General features: G+C 42.0%; 1 protein-coding gene across 1 annotated transcript in view; it reads right to left on the bottom strand.

The window, feature by feature from the left end:
• Positions 1–14,150: 14,150 nt before the first annotated feature.
• The window catches only part of cpped1 (calcineurin-like phosphoesterase domain containing 1), a 58,493-nt gene continuing 54,446 nt past the window's right edge, over positions 14,151–18,197 (bottom strand). Inside the window, exon 6 of the mRNA XM_085465705.1 lies at positions 14,151–17,219. Coding sequence (XP_085321831.1) covers positions 16,993–17,219 — 227 coding nt within the window. The 3' untranslated portion in view covers positions 14,151–16,992. The remainder of the gene's footprint in view (positions 17,220–18,197) is intronic.

Below are 18,197 nucleotides of genomic sequence, written 5' to 3'. Positions count from 1 at the left end.
GTTGTGGATGGCACATATCAAAGTAAAACCCAGATGAACTTCAGGATCAAAGTTTCCCAACAAAGATTTCATTGTAATAGGATGCTCTACTGATGCACTGAGCATTTCTCCTTCACTCATCTTTTTCACTCTCTGTATTTCTCTTTCCTCTCTTCTTTTACCCTAACTCCAGCTGGTCTTGGCAGGTGGCCACTCCTCTTTCAGCATGGTTCAATCAGAGGTTTCTTCCTGTTAACAGAGAGCTCTTCCTTCCCACTTTCACCAAGTCCTTGCTCATAGGGTAAAAATTTCTCTCCTGTGTTGTTCCATCATAACAATGTTCCAGGATCAATATTCCAACTGACCAATCATGTTGTCCGAGCATTCAGTTAGCATTAGCCAAAAAGTTAGCTGATGCTATTAAAAGCTATCACTATCAAACCTCAGTAATGTAAATCTGACAAACAGGAAACTTAACTTGGTAATATAGTTATGATATTGTATAAATTAATAAAGAACAAACCTGAAATGCTTTCAATTTGTTCTAGAAGAGCATTTTATAGAAACATTTTAATCCTTTTTTTCTTGTTCCTCCACATTTCAAAGATACAGTCCCGATCAAAAGTTTAAGACCACTTGAAAAATGGCAAAAAATCCTGTTTTGCATGGTTGGATCTTAACAAGGTTCCAAGTAGAGCTTCAACGTGCAACAAGAAGAATTGGGAGTGAGACAAAACATGCAATTTATTGAAAACAACGCTTAAACTGTAACAGGTTGTTTTACAGCTGAGCCAACAATGCAAAATAGGATTATTTGAGTTTTCATTGGTCTTAAACTTTTAATTGGGAATGTATGACATCAGAACAATGTGACTGATAAATTGCAATGTTGATCCTGGATAAACATGATGATGATGCAGGACCAACAGCTACATGGGGATATCAGATAGACCACTTATAGGGAGTCATGTGATTGTTGGGCTTCTTTATAATACTGTGGTCTCTTTGGCTTACAACATAAAGTGCTTTGATGTGACTGCTGTTATGAATTGGCACTATATAAATAGAACTGAATTAAACTGAATTGAATACAAACATATGGACATTTGCTTTGGCCATCAAGGTGTTATAAAGAGTCCTTAAGCAATTACTTTTACACAGCTCACAGTGGATTCATGTCAAATTCATAAGCTTGTTGATTTCAAGCAAAGTTACAAGTGATGAATTATCATCATAAAAACATAATAACAAGTAATGACTGATATAGTGTTTTAAACAGATTATCCAAATAGCATTAATGTGGTCACTTTGATTGATGGACTAGCTACTTTGAAGTCTTTCAGACACATTTGTCTTTCAGACATTTGTCCTTGGTGATTTAATATAAATTGCCAACAAAATAGCAAATATAAGAGTGAAACCATGCATGAAGATTTGTGGATTACAAAATGAAAAGCAGGCTAACTTGTAGGCTTGATATTAAGTACAGCGTTTCCCTGGGGTGTATGTCCTTATTATTCCCATTGCTCCCCATGCTTTCTACATGTTCCCATTGACTCAGGCTCTACTACTTTTACTGTTGATAAATGTGACTGACTGAGCAAGTACATTAGGTCTGACCTTCTTTCATCCTTCTCAGAGAAGGATGAAAGAGGCGCTTTCAACGATGCGCGGCAAGACAGCAGCCGTCAGTTTAGTGTGTTGTTAGTGTGCATCTTGGGCGTTAATGTTCCCTACAGTTTATTGCTTAGTGAAATGGCTCCATTAATGTCAAAAGCCACAATAATGGTAGGCAGATGGGCTGCCATGTGCTAAAACCAGCTAAAGGTGTTGAATGACTGATAGACACGAAGTCAAAATGTCTACCTGGCTTTATATGTGTGTGCCTTTTTGTACACATAAAGCCTTCATGTGTGTGTCTTCTTAATATAATTAAGCGTGTTAACACTGTGTGTGTGTGTGTGTGTGTGTGTGTGTGTGTGTGTGTGTGTGTGTGTGTGTGTGTGTGTGTGTGTGTGTATGAGACCATATGTGCGTCCTGAGGGATGGTAGGCAGTTTTGAGACGTGCTCACCTCGATTCAGCTGTTACACTCTGCCGCTCCTTGGGGGACACACTAGTGAAGGCAGAGTGCTGTGATGACAGTGCGAAATGGCCACCATGCTACAAATAGCTTTGCTTGGCAAAAGAAACTTTAAGTTAGTTAGCAGTGGCCTGAAGGAACGCTGAACTTGATGTGAAATATATCTGCCTCTGCAACTGCAGCATGCTGATGAAAAAAAGAGAGAAACAAGGCACAATGCTGTTTGTGAGAAATGATGTGACTTCTGAGACTGCTGACACTGATACTTAGGATCATAAGGGTATCTACCCATATGGAAAAGAAATAGTAAAAACTTATATGTGATTACTCATGAAAGTGGCCACTTTCTCATTACTTTCATACATTGTTTTAGTAAGTATCCAAAACATACAAGTTTCATTATATAATTTTACAAGGGATCTTATATCTGTTTTCACTCCTATATGCTTTTCATACAAGTTTCACACAAGACAGATACAAACTTTATAAGATTTATAAATATCTTTTCCATATGGGTATCTATCTAGATATAAGTATTTACACAAACACACATATACTCTATCTACCCTCTTCCCTAACAATAGTCCAGCTGTGGCTCAGGAGGTTGGGCAGTTTGTCTCCCAATTATATGGTTGGTGGATTGATTCCCCAGCTACTATCCTTGAGCAATACAAGGAACCCCCAGTTTTCCTTGATGTATCCATGGAGTGTGCAGGTATAGAAAAAAGTGCTTGTATGAATGCAGGAGGCTGGGTGACTGAGGCTTGTAACAAAAAGCAGTATATATATGTACAAGTATTTAACATGCACATCTATATCTTCATCATGGTAAATGGACTGATTCTTATATCCCGGAGTACTCAAAGCACTGTTTACAACATGCCACATTCACCCAATCACACAAGCACTTTCTCTATATGTAGTGCTTTCTAACTACATTCATACTCCGACCGATGCATCGGAGAGTATCTTGCCCAAGAATACTTGACTTGCAGACTGGAGGATCCAGGGATCAAGCCACCAACCTTCCGATCAGTAGGTGACCTGCTCTACCTCCTGAGCTACAGCCACCCGAAGACAGTGCAACATCGGTGCTCAATAAGTAAATAAAACATGACTCCTGCAACTAACTCTAGCTGAGTCCAAGAATTAAAATCATAGAACTGAAAATTAGTGGAACAAGTTGAGTTGAAACTGAGATATTTTATGTAATAAAGATCTTGTGCAGATACATGCTGCAGTTAGTGATCACATTTCAACACAGGAGCTACTACATACTGTAGACTAATTTGAGTACTTGATTCAATTCATTTCAAATCAGTTAGATTTTATTTATATGGCGCCTCATCACCTCAAGGCGCTTTATATTGTATGGTAAAGATCCTACAACAATACAGAGAAAAACCCCACAATCAGAAGACCGCATGCTAGCAAGTCCTTGGTGACAGTGGGAAGAAACCTCTAGCAGAACCAGGCTCAGGTAGGGGCAGCCATCTGGGGGTGAGGGGAAGGAGACAGGATAAAAGACACGCTGTGGACACTTAAAGTTTGACTTGTCGAGCTGTCTGACAGTACCTTAAATGGTAAAGTGATCATATAATTCAAGCCTCACAGGAAACACTGTGGGTTTTACCTCTGAAACTGATGCACAGGCGTCAGTATAGCAACACTTTGAAAAGCTTTCTTCTAGTTCTGGGAGTTTATGTGTCCATTAATGTGTGAAAATGCTGCTTAGCTCCAATGGCTATTCAACAGGTGGCCGGTCTTTGCGACTGAGCTAACTTTAACATATAGCTTTGGTTTTGTGATCACAGGAATCGCAGGAGGCCGGGGCCAGATTTGCACATCAGATGGGCACAAATTCTGCACGACTGTGGTATTTAGGTGCAGCGGTAGTTTCAATGATCCAGCATACCCCTCGTCTGGGATGCCTTCCAAGCTTTAACGAATTCTGGTTTTCATTTGAAATATTTGCCCTCGTTACGCTGCAATTAAAGTGGATGTTTCTCAGTTTCGTGCAGCTGCTTCGATTCATTGTCTCGGACTCACAAACATCGCTCTCGGTGCAACTCTGACACGTACGGAGATCTGCAGCCAGGCGGGCGCAGGTGCTCCTTATTGTCCTGATGAAACACTGCTGTCTCCGTGCGCCTCGCAGCCACTACGTTCACATCCTGTGTGCTGGTAAATAACAGCACTCAGACATTTTTAGTCAGCAGGTGGCTAGTTGAAACAATCTTCCTTCTTCACTTTGAAAGAGAGTGGGAGTCCAGTTGGTGGTGGTGCGAAGAACAGTATTGTGGGTAAATGTCACAGAGAGCCTTCTGTTCCATATCTGACTAAGTGAACGAAGGAGAAAAAAAACACTTTGTGTTGGCTATGACAAAACAGGCAGATAGAAAGAGCTGCTGATGAGTAGGACAACAAGCTGACTTAACAAACACATACCTGCAACTGCTGATTGTTTAGTGGGAAACATCTTTTTAGGGAAAATAGACTCCTGCCTCTTGCCTTAAGCATCATTCCATACTGTACAGTATGTCCCCTCTGTGCTGTGAGCACATGCAGAAGGCACACTGAGGACTCATCCAACCAGTGACTGTTGCAGACATATGGCTCACTTCCTGTTTTTGTGTCTAGTGCTGCACTCATGTCATGTGGGATGGAGGGCAGACATGGAAAGTTTCTCATGTTCACAACTTGCAAGCGCTGTTATGTTAGAATTATGCGCAGAAGTTGGCAGTGTGCTGATCCCAGGTCAGCTGGCACTTTGTTATCGCTCTGTAGTTACACTGCTCCACGACTATGCTCATCTCTATGCTTTTTCCTGTCAGAGGTTGACTTTAAAACAGCAACAGCGGGTTTAATAACTTGAAGTATGGACTTGAAACAGCGAGGTGATTTGACCTTTTAAAAATGACCAGCAAGAGGAAAAAAACAGGTTTATCAGCGCTGCTAAAATGTTCACTACTGCAACTGCGGTGCCTGTAATACAATTAAAAGACTGAAATGAAAATTTGTACGTTGTGTTGACTTATCTTAATATAAGAAATGTTAAGAATTCATCTAGAGAATGGGTGCTTTATGAAAAATAGCCTTGGTCCACTCCATCATTATGTTTATGGTCGTGCCCTTTCTGTCTTTCATTCTGCTTGTCTTCTCTCGCTCATGATATCTAACGCCAGCTTCTCAAACACTCATCACTTATTTATTTCTTCTTTTTAGCCCTCAGCCTTTATAACTGTGTATAGTTGGGAAGGGGGTTGGGAAGCGTATCTGTAACCGGAAGGTCGCCGGTTCGATCCCTGGGCTTTCTGTCCTGGTCGTTGTGTCCTTGGGCAAGACACTTTACCCTACTTGCCTACTGGTGATGGCCAGAGGGGCTGATGGCGCGATATGGCAGCCTCGCTTCTGTCAGTCTGCCCCAGGGCAGCTGTGGCTACAACTGTAGCTGCCTCCACCAGTGTATGAATGCGAGAGTGAATGAATAGTGGCATTGTAAAGCGCTTTGGGTGCCTTGAAAAGCGCTATATAAATCCAATCCATTATTATTCTGAGTCTCAGAGCAAGGTCAGATTAGAGATATGGTCAGTGCATCAGATTAGGCTACTAACCGAACGTTCAAAAATATTGCATTTTGTGGGACTGATTGACCACACGTTGCTCCCTTTCATGACTCTTGAGATATGGATGGAGATTCAAAGGAAAGGAATCAAAAGAGTATTCCTCTTTAGCTTTGCCACATTTACAGCTGTACAAAGCTGAGCGGCAGTCGACTGTTAGCGGAGCCTCTCTTTTCACATTGGTCAGCTTCACAGAAGTGACAGATCTGTCACATGACCCCAAAAGACTCGAACTTGCTAGTCTTTCTGTTGGGAAGTGTCCCAGATTCAGCATCGGTTTTCATCCCATTATGACACACCGGTCAAAATAAACAAAACGTAGTCTTTTCCGACCTAAACTAAAATCCCACATTGTCTGTGTCAGTCTATAAGTTGGATGATACTACATATTCTGAACCCAGCATTAGTTTAACTCTGTTGCTCATGTTCAAGATCAGTAGTGACCCAGCCTGATCCTCTGTCAGCCCAGCTTCATCTGACCCCAGCCCGTCTGCTCCACACTCGGCATGCCCCTGTGTGCTCTCATCCCCGACTTGCCAATCTGCTCCCTCAGCCAGTCTGTTCTTCATCCAGCTAACCCCTGCCAGTTACCATCTCCCTGTTGCCCCCTGTTCCATCTCTGACTTTCAGCCACGACATCACTCAGCAATTAGCTGACACAAAACACGATCAGATCTTGTCTGATCTGATTTTTACGGTGTACCCATGCACAAATCCATGCATTAATCTTAGTCTAAAGAAGTACTTTTGGTTTCTGTAGAAGTGCAAAGCTTGCCTGGAAACCAGACATCTGCACTTTGAAACCCAGAATTTTACAAAATTACAAAATCAGTGCATGAAGCACAGACGCAGCAGAAGTCAGGGGAGCACTTGAGGTGCATGTTGCACACATGAAGACCATAAGTGGGTGCAAAAAAACATGACAGTACAGACGCAGTGTAGCTGCCAGCTGAATGCTAATTTTGGCCCATCCTCTCTACTGTTATTAGACTTCCCTTTTAGATAGAACTTACAGCTAGGGCTGGATCCGGTGACCCCGAATTCTCACTTAGGCATAGGCTGCTGGGGGCTTCCCATCGTGCACTGAGTATTTCCTGTTCACTCTCAGTGTGTTTGTACACCACTCTGAATTTACTCATTAGTCATGGAGGATTCCTGCCCCTCCCTGAGCCTGGTTCTGCTGAAGGTTTCTACTTGTTAAAAGGGAGTTTTTCTTTTCAGCTGTCGCCAAGTGATGGCATACAGGGGTCTTCTCTGTATTATTGTAGGATTTTTACTTTGAGATGACTCTTGCTGTGATTTGGGACTATATAAACAAAACTACATTTAATTGAACTGAATGTCCCCCCCACTGCACCCCACTGATACTCTTTCATTAGAAACTTCATACTGATACTTCATACTTATACTGATACTATACTTATGTACTTGTATACTGAGCCACATCTCTAAGTCCAACTTACGGCTAGACGATGAGGCAGAGAGTTTTTTAAAAAAAACAACAACTTTTGACTTAACTACCCCACAATTATGCTTTGGACAGAGAAACCAAAAACAAGCCGGTGACGAGGCAACACCTCCATACCTAGAACCACACCGTCGGCACGGCTGCGAAGTTTGACAGTTGAATTAGAGCACACTCTAGTTTAATACCGGTTTTGTCAGCTGTCTGGCAACAGCACAGCACCTTTGAGACTTTGGAAAAATCTCGACGTCTCGCTCCCTGACTTACCAGCAGGGCACATGTCACAAAGGTTTAAAAATAATTCTTTTTAGTATACTCTATGGACTGCTTCAAGTGAGTCATTTGGGTTCAAAAACGTTTCTCTGGAACTTGAATGAGAAAACGGCAGCTTTTAGTTCAGGAAGGAAGACAATTATCATTTTAATTTTCTCATCACACCCGGTCTCCACCTCTCAAATATTACCCACAGAACTCACTAAGTTACGTGCACGTACACCACTGTCGACCATGATTAGCCAAGCTGGCACACTTCTTTACTGTCTTTGCTATCGTTGCTGCTTCACTGCTCCACCATCGGGGTCTCTCGCAGACTTTCATTGCCGTGACTGCGGGGTAGACATGTAATAAGGCCAAATGTGACATATCTTTTAAGGTGTATCAAAGCATTTTCATGTTGAATTTGAGGAGCTGCGGTCAATCAAGCAGTGCGCAGGCCATTCTGTACTACTGTGTCTCATCTGATATCAGAGAAATAAGAAAACAAGGAATATGAGTAACATTATTTATGGCATTAATGCAACAGTTGGGATACATCTGTGACCGGTCAAACTGAGTGGGTGAAACCAAACAGTCGCATTAAATAAAGCGAATCGTGCTCATTTTTGACCCCAGTGATTTGTAGAACCATCAAAACACGCCTCGGCTTGGTGAGCGAGCGAGGAGCGCTGATCCCGGCCAGCTCTCCCAGTCTGTCTCACTGGCTGCAGGCCCAGAGGGCAGGACACAGGAATAGATGGGCCTGTCGCCGCTTCTCTGCTGCCCAGATGGCTCGCGCTGTCAGCGGGCCCACCGCCATAATGGGTGGCACCCTGACGTCAGGCCATGATTCGATACGCCAAGTTTCATTTGCTCCTTCCCCCCAACACCTGTGGACAGCGTGGAGAAATGAAGTGGTGGCGATACTGGAGCCCGGCCAAGTGTGTGCATCTCTGTTCTCGTACTCGTCTCCTTTTCCGAGCCAAGTCTCATACTTGCAGCAGGAGGATGCAAGTAGGCTGATAATTTACATTAAATACACCAGGTTTAATGATATTGCACCATCTTCTGAGCACGTTATTGTCATTCAGTTGTAGATGTTCACATCTACATTCATGGGCTGCTGTGGACACAATTTGCACAGCAACAGTGAAACAAATTATTCTATGTGGCCTGAAATCTTACATCAACTCTACATTTCCCATCAGCTCACTGGTAAGTGTTGATTCACAGAAAGGAGAATGAATGTTGGGAATAAACCTGTTTCTACAATAAAAATAAAACATAATTTTTTCCCAGATTTATGAGGTTCTCGCTGGACGTAGAGAAAAAGCCTTTTTATGTATGTTTGTGTGTGTTAGAGCCCTGCCTTCAGTTCAGGAGATGAGGCTCAAGGTGAGGAAGGAGGGGATGACGTTTTATCCAGATGCCGGTCACATTGTCTCTTTCCTTCACGCTTTTGCTTTGGTGGTGAAGAGCACCCTTATCAGGTGATAAAGCACCACGTGAATGCTTATGACTTCTCTTCTCTTCTGCCTTTGGCAATAATATATATGTGGCCATCTTTATCCAAATACATGAAATGCCATTAAGTGGATCCACAACCTGAAACCGGCTCATATCTATTTTTAATTAATTAATTTTAAGTTTATGGAAGACATGAGTTTGTTAAAAATGTAATTACACCCTAATCAATGTATATTTACTCTCAAACCCAAAACGTTAGTAGCTGTCTCTTTAAAGCTGCTGAGTTATGTGGTTAAACTGGAGCTTCTGGGTAATACGTAGCTGTTTCTAATGAAAAGGTTCCTTCCTGGGAGCAGAGCAGACGTGACCAGATGTTTAATTCAAACAAACCGCTTTCTTTTAAGCTAATAATCATATCACACAATTATCAGGACGTATGCCACAACCAGACAAATCCTTTTAGAGAGCAATTCTCAGTCTGGGTCTAATTTTTGATAAAACTCTCAGTGCTCTCATTGTTTACAGCACAAATCTCCCATTTACTGCAAGTCCCTTCAGACTTGCGCATGAAGTAATTTTAGAGAGCCAAACAACGTGGATTTAAGTCCTCGAGTATTATAATTCAGAAGATTTGTGTTGTGAAATTAGTTTTTTTCATTACAACAATAGGAATGAGAGCCCTATCTATGGGAGCATGTAATTTAACTGCCTCGGCTGTCACCGCTTTGAGCGTAAGAACTGTGATGAAGGGTGCCGAGCTGAATGTCGTTTCTTTGCTTTGCCGACTGGTTGCTTCACCTAATGCTCTGTCTGCTTTGTAATTTTCCTCGCGCATCCAACAGCACGGAGGACGGCCAAATTATTCTTGCCACCATGTAATGATCACTTCTTGGATTCCATTAGGACCCAAAATATAAAATAACCTGGTGATTTATTGTTCTCACTTTTGAAATGTCAGCCCCACCCCTCCATTTCACGCTGTCACCCTGCATGTAAGATTCTCACGGGTGTTGGAAAGCAAGTGACCCATGACCCGCGTCCTCTACGCCCACTTCTGATATGCTTTCGTGTGAGAAAAACAGTGTTGTGGAAAAGGCTTCAATGAGCGTGTAGTCTGTTTTATAGGTACGTGTGTGTTTCTTTTCTACACCTGTAAGCGTTCCAAGACACTGTGACAGCACTTTACATCAAGAAACAGGAACTAGCTTTCATCTGTCACTCTGTCACAGTAAAACAAATGTGTAGGAACTGAGCAGGAAGCACATTTGTACACAAAGCTGCCATCCTATGGGAACTTTGTGTGTCTGTGTAAAAGTCTTTATATTATTTCAAAGAAATGACACTGAGCAACAAAAAAGCAATAAAAGTATTGGACTAAAAGCTTTGTGTGAGGAATGTTTGGAATATTTGACTAGAATTCCACTTACGTTTGAGGTGTCTGTACTTTCATGTGAAAATACCACATTTTAGCACAATCCCTGCTGACGTGGTATGTCTATGATCCCCCGGATTTGAGATTAAACTACAAAATGATGGATTACAATCATCATTATTCACCTTTCCCTTTGAGCCAGGCATGGTTCTGCTTTGTGGAAAGGTTAAAAATGGGTATTTATGTGAAAATGGTACTCTTAAATACTGGATCAGTGTACATCACAAAAACATGGATTACATTTTGCCATGAGGGGTATTTTAAAGTAACATGGCATAGGGGTTTATAACATCCCTTAATCTTGTTTATACATTATATGGCCAAAAGTTTTTACTTGACTTTACATCGAATTTAGGGGTTTATTTAGAGCATCCACTATTAAATATTCCACAGTTCACTGTTAGTGGTTTGATAACAAAGTGGAAGCAATTGGGAACGACAGCAACTTAGCCATGAAATTGTAGGTCATGTAAAATTACAGAGCGGAAACAGCAGATGCTGAGGCGTGTAGTGCGCAGAGATCACCGACTTTCTGCAAAGTCAATTGCTACAGACCTCCAAACTTCATGTGGCCGTCAGATTAGCACAAGAACAGTGTGTATCGCTGAGCAGCTGGATCTGAGCCGTAGAATGCATTGGTGTGAAGCACGCTGACATGTCCTCTGGAGTGGCTTCTTTGTCTGGCAAACCAATGGATGAGTCTGGGTTTGGCGATTGCTAGGGGAACAATACTTCTCAGACTGCATAGGGCCATGTGTAAAGTTTGGTGGAGGAGGATTATGGTGTGGGGTTGTTTTCAGGAGTTGGGCTCAGCCGCTTAGCTACAGTGAAAGGAACTCTTAATGCTTCAGCATAGCAAGACATTTTGGACAATTTCATACTCCACACTTGGTGGGAACACTTTGGGGATGGCGCTTTCCCACCTTCCCAACATGACCAGTTCACAAACAAAGGCCCATAAAGACGTAGATGAGCAAGTTCGGTGTGGAAGGACTTGACTGGCCTGCGCAGAGTCCTGACTTCAACCCGACAGAACACTAGATGTAAAAAATGTTGTCGCTCAAGCTCATATGCGTGGTTTTCCACCTTGTCACACAATCATGACGTCTGTTTTTCAGCAGTAACAGATTCTAATATTTACTCAAAAAGAATTTGAACAGTCGATATGTCTGATACATTTTCATGTGAATCGAGGCGTTGCTTGATCATGTCGCCCTGGGTCTCTATTTTCTTCCATGTCATAAATAACCAGTCCTCGAGGCGGGTTCAATCTCACATCAATCAGACCGCCCGAAATGGACATTCATTTGCTCCGACCTGAACGGCACGATTGTGCTCATGCAGAGACCCTGCAGAGCCGTGGCTCTCAACCTGCGGGGAAGGCACACCTGGTGGCGCATAGAGCCGCCGCAGGGGGTTGCATGGACGACCAGCAGAGAAGCAAACTTTAATGAAAAGGAGTACAAGGAAAATAAACAAGACTTTGCTGATGGTATTGTGCTGACCTTTCCTTCGCTAAAGTTTAACTTTTCATCCCTTTGTTCCGCTTTCTTTTTTATTGATTGATTAAAAATGTGCAACTGTTTGCAGGTCATATTGGATGAAGTTTTGCTGGAGAGGAAGAAGAATAGTCATCAATATATTCTGAGGTGGTTCATGTATTCAGTCTCAGTTAGGCCTGCACAGTCTGAGGAATATCTTGAATGCTGGATTGAATTGGTCAGTGCTGTAATCAAAGTTTGTTCATAGCTGTACAACTCCAAGGTTTTTGTGGATTAAAAGGTAAGAAAAGTGTTTCTTAGAATGTGTTTCAGGCAGTGATGGCGATAAAAATACGATATAGCCGCACCAATCTCAGTCGCTATAAAGAAGCTGGTGTTTTCTAAAGGTGATGGACATCCTGTGTCTTCACTGATTATTGGAGAAGTTCTTATCAAAAGTGTTCTTTTGATTATGATATAAATTTTCTGCTTTATGACTTCCTCTGGAGGTTCTCAGAATATCCTCAATTTGCTCTGAAGAGTTGCCAAGTAACATCCTCTGTCCCTCAAAGATGTGCATGCTGAGAACGTCACCAGGTGGCGTCCAGCTGAGATGTTCTCAGAAAATCAAAACACTAGCTGAGACGTTCCCTTTTGGATTAGTGCGCAGATAGCACCTGCTTCCTGCTGTCCAACTCCATCATGGGGCAAATTTAACCAACATTGCTTCTAGACTGAACCTAGATCTGCTTTAGTGAACCATTGCTTAAACGTTACAGTTTTATAGGAGTATACATTCAGCGCCCACTTTATTAGGGACACATTGTTAGTCCAAGTTGGACCCCTTCTTGCCCTCTGAACTGCCTTTATTCTTTGTTTCATCCATGCAACAAGGTGCTGTAAACATTCTTCAGAGGTTTTGGTCCATGATGACACAATAGCGTTGCACAGTTGATGCAGATTTGTCAGCTGCACATCCAGATGTGAATATTATGTTCCACTGTATTCCAAAGGTGGATTGAGGTCTGATAACTGTGGAGGCCATCAGAGTCCAGTGATTGGAGCTTTGTCACATGGTACATTATCCTGCTCGTAGCAGCCAGGACAAAATGAGGAAACTGCAGTCATAAAGGGATGGATATTGTCAATAATAGTACTTGGGTAGGCTGTGGGTTTTAATCCACGCTCACTTGGTATGAAGGAGCTCAAAGTGTGTAAAGAAAATATCCCCCACACCCTTTCACCACTAGCACCAGCCTGAATGTTGATGTAAGGCAGGTTGGAGCCATGCTTTTATATTGTTTACACAAAACTCTGACCCTACCATCCAAATGTTGCACAAGAAATCCAGACTCATCAGACCAGTTAATGTTTTCCAGTCTGCTGTTGTTCGATATTTGTAAACTTGCGCAAAACGCATATTACAAAGTCAATCTAATAAGAGGGAGCCCTCAGCGCCAACTACATATATTTTTAATTTTGCATAAGATACTGGGATATTTATAATTGGAGCTATTTTGTTCTTTTTGTAACTTTGTAATATTTTGTATGATTTAATTTAGTTACTTACTGTTCTGTCTTGTAGCAACTGTGAGGACATAATTTCCTAAGGGGTTAATAAAGTATTCTGATTCTGAGCTAAGAGTGACATCCGATGTGGTCTTCTGCTGTTGCAGCCCATATGTTCCGCATTCAGAGATGCTCTTGTGCATACTTTGTTTGTAATGAGTGCTTATTTGCATTCCTATCAGGTTGAAACAGTATGGCTGCTCACTACATTTTCTCTTTTTCAGACCATTCTCTAGAAACCCTAGAGATGGTTGTGTCCATTCCAATCCCAGTAGATCAACATCTGGTACCATCTGGGTCAACTACCATGCCACATTCAAAACTACTTAATTATCTTTCTTCCTCTTTCTGAATAAATGGAATTTAAGTTTGCAGGTCGTGTTGACCATGTTGACGTGGCTAAATGCACTGAGTTGTCGCCATGTGATTGGCTGATATTAGGACTTGAACACGTGTAACAAAGTAGCCATCGACTGTGCACCTTTAAAATGTTTTCTACGTGTACTATTTCTACTTCCTAAAAAGAAAAATACGACTTGTTTACGAAAAGAAACTGGCCTATCTTGGTTATAAAAGTCTAAAATATAAGAGGAGGAGTTCAGAGATGGCTCAACGTTGTTTCCTGGGAGCGGATTTCAGAAGTGTCCAAAGTTCTTGTATAATACAAATTAACACTACATCTCACTGCCGTTTAGACACATGCATGAGAAATTGTTTGTGTGAGCTGAGCTTGTAAAGTGGTAACGGCTACAAATGAATGAACACACAAAAAAAATAAATCACAGAGTTAGTCACTGTTAGAGAAAAATCAACATTTATTATAAAAATACAATTGGCTGTCACAGTAATATTGTTCAGTATGGTCATTCGTTAGAATTCAACACAGGAACAAGTCAAAGTTGTGTAATGCCATCCCCCAACACATACATATATATATATACACACACACACGCACACATTTATGGAAGAAACATGCACAAAAACAAAATTTAGACACACATCCTCAAAACAGATAAAAGAACAAAGTGGCTGAGCTCGTCTACCGGGGAGGATATAAAAATAGATAAGGACATAAGGTTCCTTCTCAGACAGGAAATGAAGGAGATGGACTCAGTCGTCTTTCACACATCACACTCATTATCCATTCCTCTCAGATGCCGCCTCCTCCCTCTATCGCACGCCGACTTTTTGGAAAAGAGACCGAATCCGTCAGTGTGAAATGAGGTCAGTGATCACATCGCCGATGGAAAATCACCTACAGTACCCACCAGACCAGGGCCGAACACGAACGAACACACACACACACACACACACACACACACACACACACACACACACACACACACGAGGAGTAAGTAGACTTTCTCTCCGACACTTGCAGTCTCTCTCCGAGACACACACAGATGTGTTGCTAAATGGTTGCCATGACAACTCTGTTAGGTTCCCAGTCGGTCAGGGAGAGTGTGAGAGTCTGTGTGTGGAAAGTGTAATTGAGTAGAGTGATTTAGGGCTCACAAAGAAAGTCATTTAGTTTCAGAAACGTCCATTTTAAAAGACAATTCCAGGACCGTTGGCTCCCAAATAAGCCTGCAGGGAGTCGAGCGTTAACGCTGTGACTAAACGGTCAGGAAATACTGTCCTCCTCCTCCCGCGGACACACCGCAGCACCGTCACATCATCGGTCTGACACCTCCTTAAGTTTGGCTTTCATCGGACAATTGCACTTCATTTCTTTATTTACGTCTCCGGGTCTGGTTTGCTGCGCAGACGCTGACGTGTGCGGATTAAAGCGAACTAGGTGTGCTTGAAGTGTGAGCTGCCGCATCCTAAATTTCGACTCAAGCTCCAGCCTAATGATGAAATATTTTCATCTGAGCCGCATCACAGCGTGAGAAAAATCACAGTCAGTTTGATCTATGCTTCAATAAAATCGTAACTGGGAGCCACGGGTGGATATTGCAGCACTCGCACTACAGAGTCATTCATGGGTAATATGAAGCAATCTTAAATTTTTCGAGAGATTCTGATTAAATCACGAGTTATTATAGAAACTATTTATGGTCCCAATTCCTTTGCCATCCAATTTATTTACATTGTGTAATCACCTATTCATTTAGATTCCCTTGTTAGTGGCAGGTCCACCATTCCACCACGCTAGGCTTTAAATTGCCTTCATGAGCACATGAAGTAGCGCAGCGTGTAATCTGTACAGACGTATGAATATGAATGCGAATATGCAGAGTGGAGCTTTAATGTCCACTCCCATCTGAGCAGGTTTCGGTTGCAAGTTAGCATGTCTGTGGCGAGCTTATGCTGGAATTAAAAATGAAAATCAAGCTTCAATCTAAATTCTGCATTTGTAAACAACGACTACAGCATGAAACATGAAGTCCTGGCCAGGACATCTTCTTTGTTTGGCAGTTTTTCCATTTTATCACACAGATATCAACCTCGCTGTTTACTTTCTCTCCAAACCTGAGCCAGAGCTGCAGCTCAACTGTATAAATGTTCAAACATGGGCAAGTCTGTTTTTTTTTTATTCTAAGGTGGTCACATGGTGGTGTATTTGTTTACTGTGCCAATGAAAAACCAGTAAGCTTAAAACTAGTCTTAGTTAAAAGTAAGATTGTCAGTTTTGTTGTAGTTGACAATGATAAAGAACAATCTGTGAGGTCAGCTTATATTAAAAGACTCTTGATAACTGTTAAAAAGAGGGAGGGGGGGGGGGGGCTACAAACAAAGAGATGACAGATGTACAACATTAAACAGAAAACACATACACACATCATAAGGTGATGTTAAAGATTGCATAGGATGTCCAAAAAAGGCTTCAGACTGCAGGAAGAGCAAAGAAGACAATTTAGGAACATTAAAAGGAAAATTCCAACTTTTCACAATTTTGAACTGATTACATTAAAGAAACAAGAGCTGAGGTGGACCTTTCCCCCCCTCAGTCTCATCCTTTTTACATACTCTTGTTGTGTCCTACATCTCCCATCATGCCTCTGGAATGTTCCAAAGGGAAACTGAGCAAACAAAGCCCAAGCCCGCTTCACTGTTTTAAGTTGGAATCTTCTTTTAAAAATGGAAAACTCTGGATGTGCTCAAAGTCACACACATAACACATGCACTGGACCGCACAGACAGACTGAGCTAGTGCCTGAGGATGTGATGCTACTTCAGATACAGGAGGACTGCACTTGTCAATAGAAGAACCCACGAGTCTTAAAACACATTCAAAGATCTGTGTGGCGCTTTTAGGAGAGTGGGAAGCACAGATAACATCTAACCCTCCAAGAGATGCTTGCAAGAAAACATTCAGTCGAGACAACATAAACTGGAAGATTCTGTACACGTGACTACCTGTGACTGACATTTTTGCTGGCTTTGAATTCACTGCTTTTCTTCTCATAACTATTTAAATTATGTTGTTTTCACTTTGATGAAATTAACAGAGTTTTTGATGATTCAGTCGTTGGAGAACCCAAATCTGGGTCTGGTAGACCATAAGAATAAATCTCCTGTCTGATTAGAACAAGTGATCTCATAATACTGTAGCACGTTGCAACAATGTGCTGAATGTAAAATATACTAGTCGGTTAACAAAACACCCAGCTTCATCGTTGTTTGAGTGTTCGCTCAGGCCTGCAGGAGTTTCTTGAGGTCCTCGTCTAAGCCTCGAGCCCTCAGCTGCTCCAGGCTGTAGTAGCGATGGATGACGTTGTCTGCAGTCACTACCACCACCCTGACTCCGTGGGTGTCCTCTCCCAGCTGGCAGCCGATGGCCGAGCTTACGACCATGTCCAGGCCACCGTGGCAGCCCCCGGCGTTACGGTGATAATGACCGGAGAAAACCGCCTTCACCCCTGCAGCGAGGAGGGACAGAGAGGTAGTGGTGAATGGTACGGGACGCTGAATTTACAATAAATTGGAGGCAGAACAATATTAGATTTTTCAGGCTGATACTGAATTATGAATTTCTATTTAGATTTTTAAAAACATTTTTCTATGATATGGTGAAAAACAATTACAAATATTTCACAGCTTTTAGAGTTTTATTGGCAAATAAATCACATTTATCCAAAGAGTCACTATTTACAGCCTCGATCCTTCTTCTTCATAACTTTTACAATTCTCTGTGGGATGCAGAACGTTAGCTTCTGGGTCAAATTCTAGATTAACCAATCCTGCCTTATCAGTGCTTGAAGTAGATCAGTTTGTGGGCTTCTGCCTGCCCACCTGCTTTCTGGGGATTGACTACAGATTTGATTAAGATCTGGAAAGTTTTCTGGCCATGGATGCAAAATGGAGCCACTTGGTTATCTCCTTTGCGTTGTGACAAGGTGCTCCATCATGCTGGAAAATGCACAGATTGTCACCAAATCACTGCTGGATGGCTGGTAGAAGATTGTCTTTGAGGGCATATTTAGCATGGTCAATCCTTAACAAGCACAAGCAGCCAAATGTGTCATGAGCGTCGATCACTGAAAAGGCAGGAATAGGGTGGCATCATTTAGGTCTATGATATATATATATATTTTAAAGTCACTGTTTAATAGCTTCCCAGCATTGTATTTTATATACCACTTAGCAACATCTCTTGACTGATTGCTTGCTACTTTTTTTAGCTTCCTCTCTGGCCTGTGTGCTGCAGATGCCTTCAGTTGCTGCTTGTTTCTGGGTCTTTCTACATTCAGTTTTGTTTTTAATAACTGAAAAAGATGCTCTATTGCGTTGAAATCATGCGAATGACTTGGCCTTCATAAACTCTTTGGGTTGCTTTTGCAGTATGCGTTCATAGTGCAGTGCTAGCTGGGTTTTTTCAGGACTGTGGAGGCTCTCAT

This window comes from Copadichromis virginalis, linkage group LG8 (genome assembly GCF_057382275.1).
Source record: "Copadichromis virginalis isolate Kocher_CV1m ecotype Utaka linkage group LG8, C_Virginalis_male_GT1.1, whole genome shotgun sequence".
Lineage (NCBI taxonomy): Eukaryota > Metazoa > Chordata > Actinopteri > Cichliformes > Cichlidae > Copadichromis > Copadichromis virginalis.
This window is presented reverse-complemented; position numbering and strand designations above follow the sequence as displayed.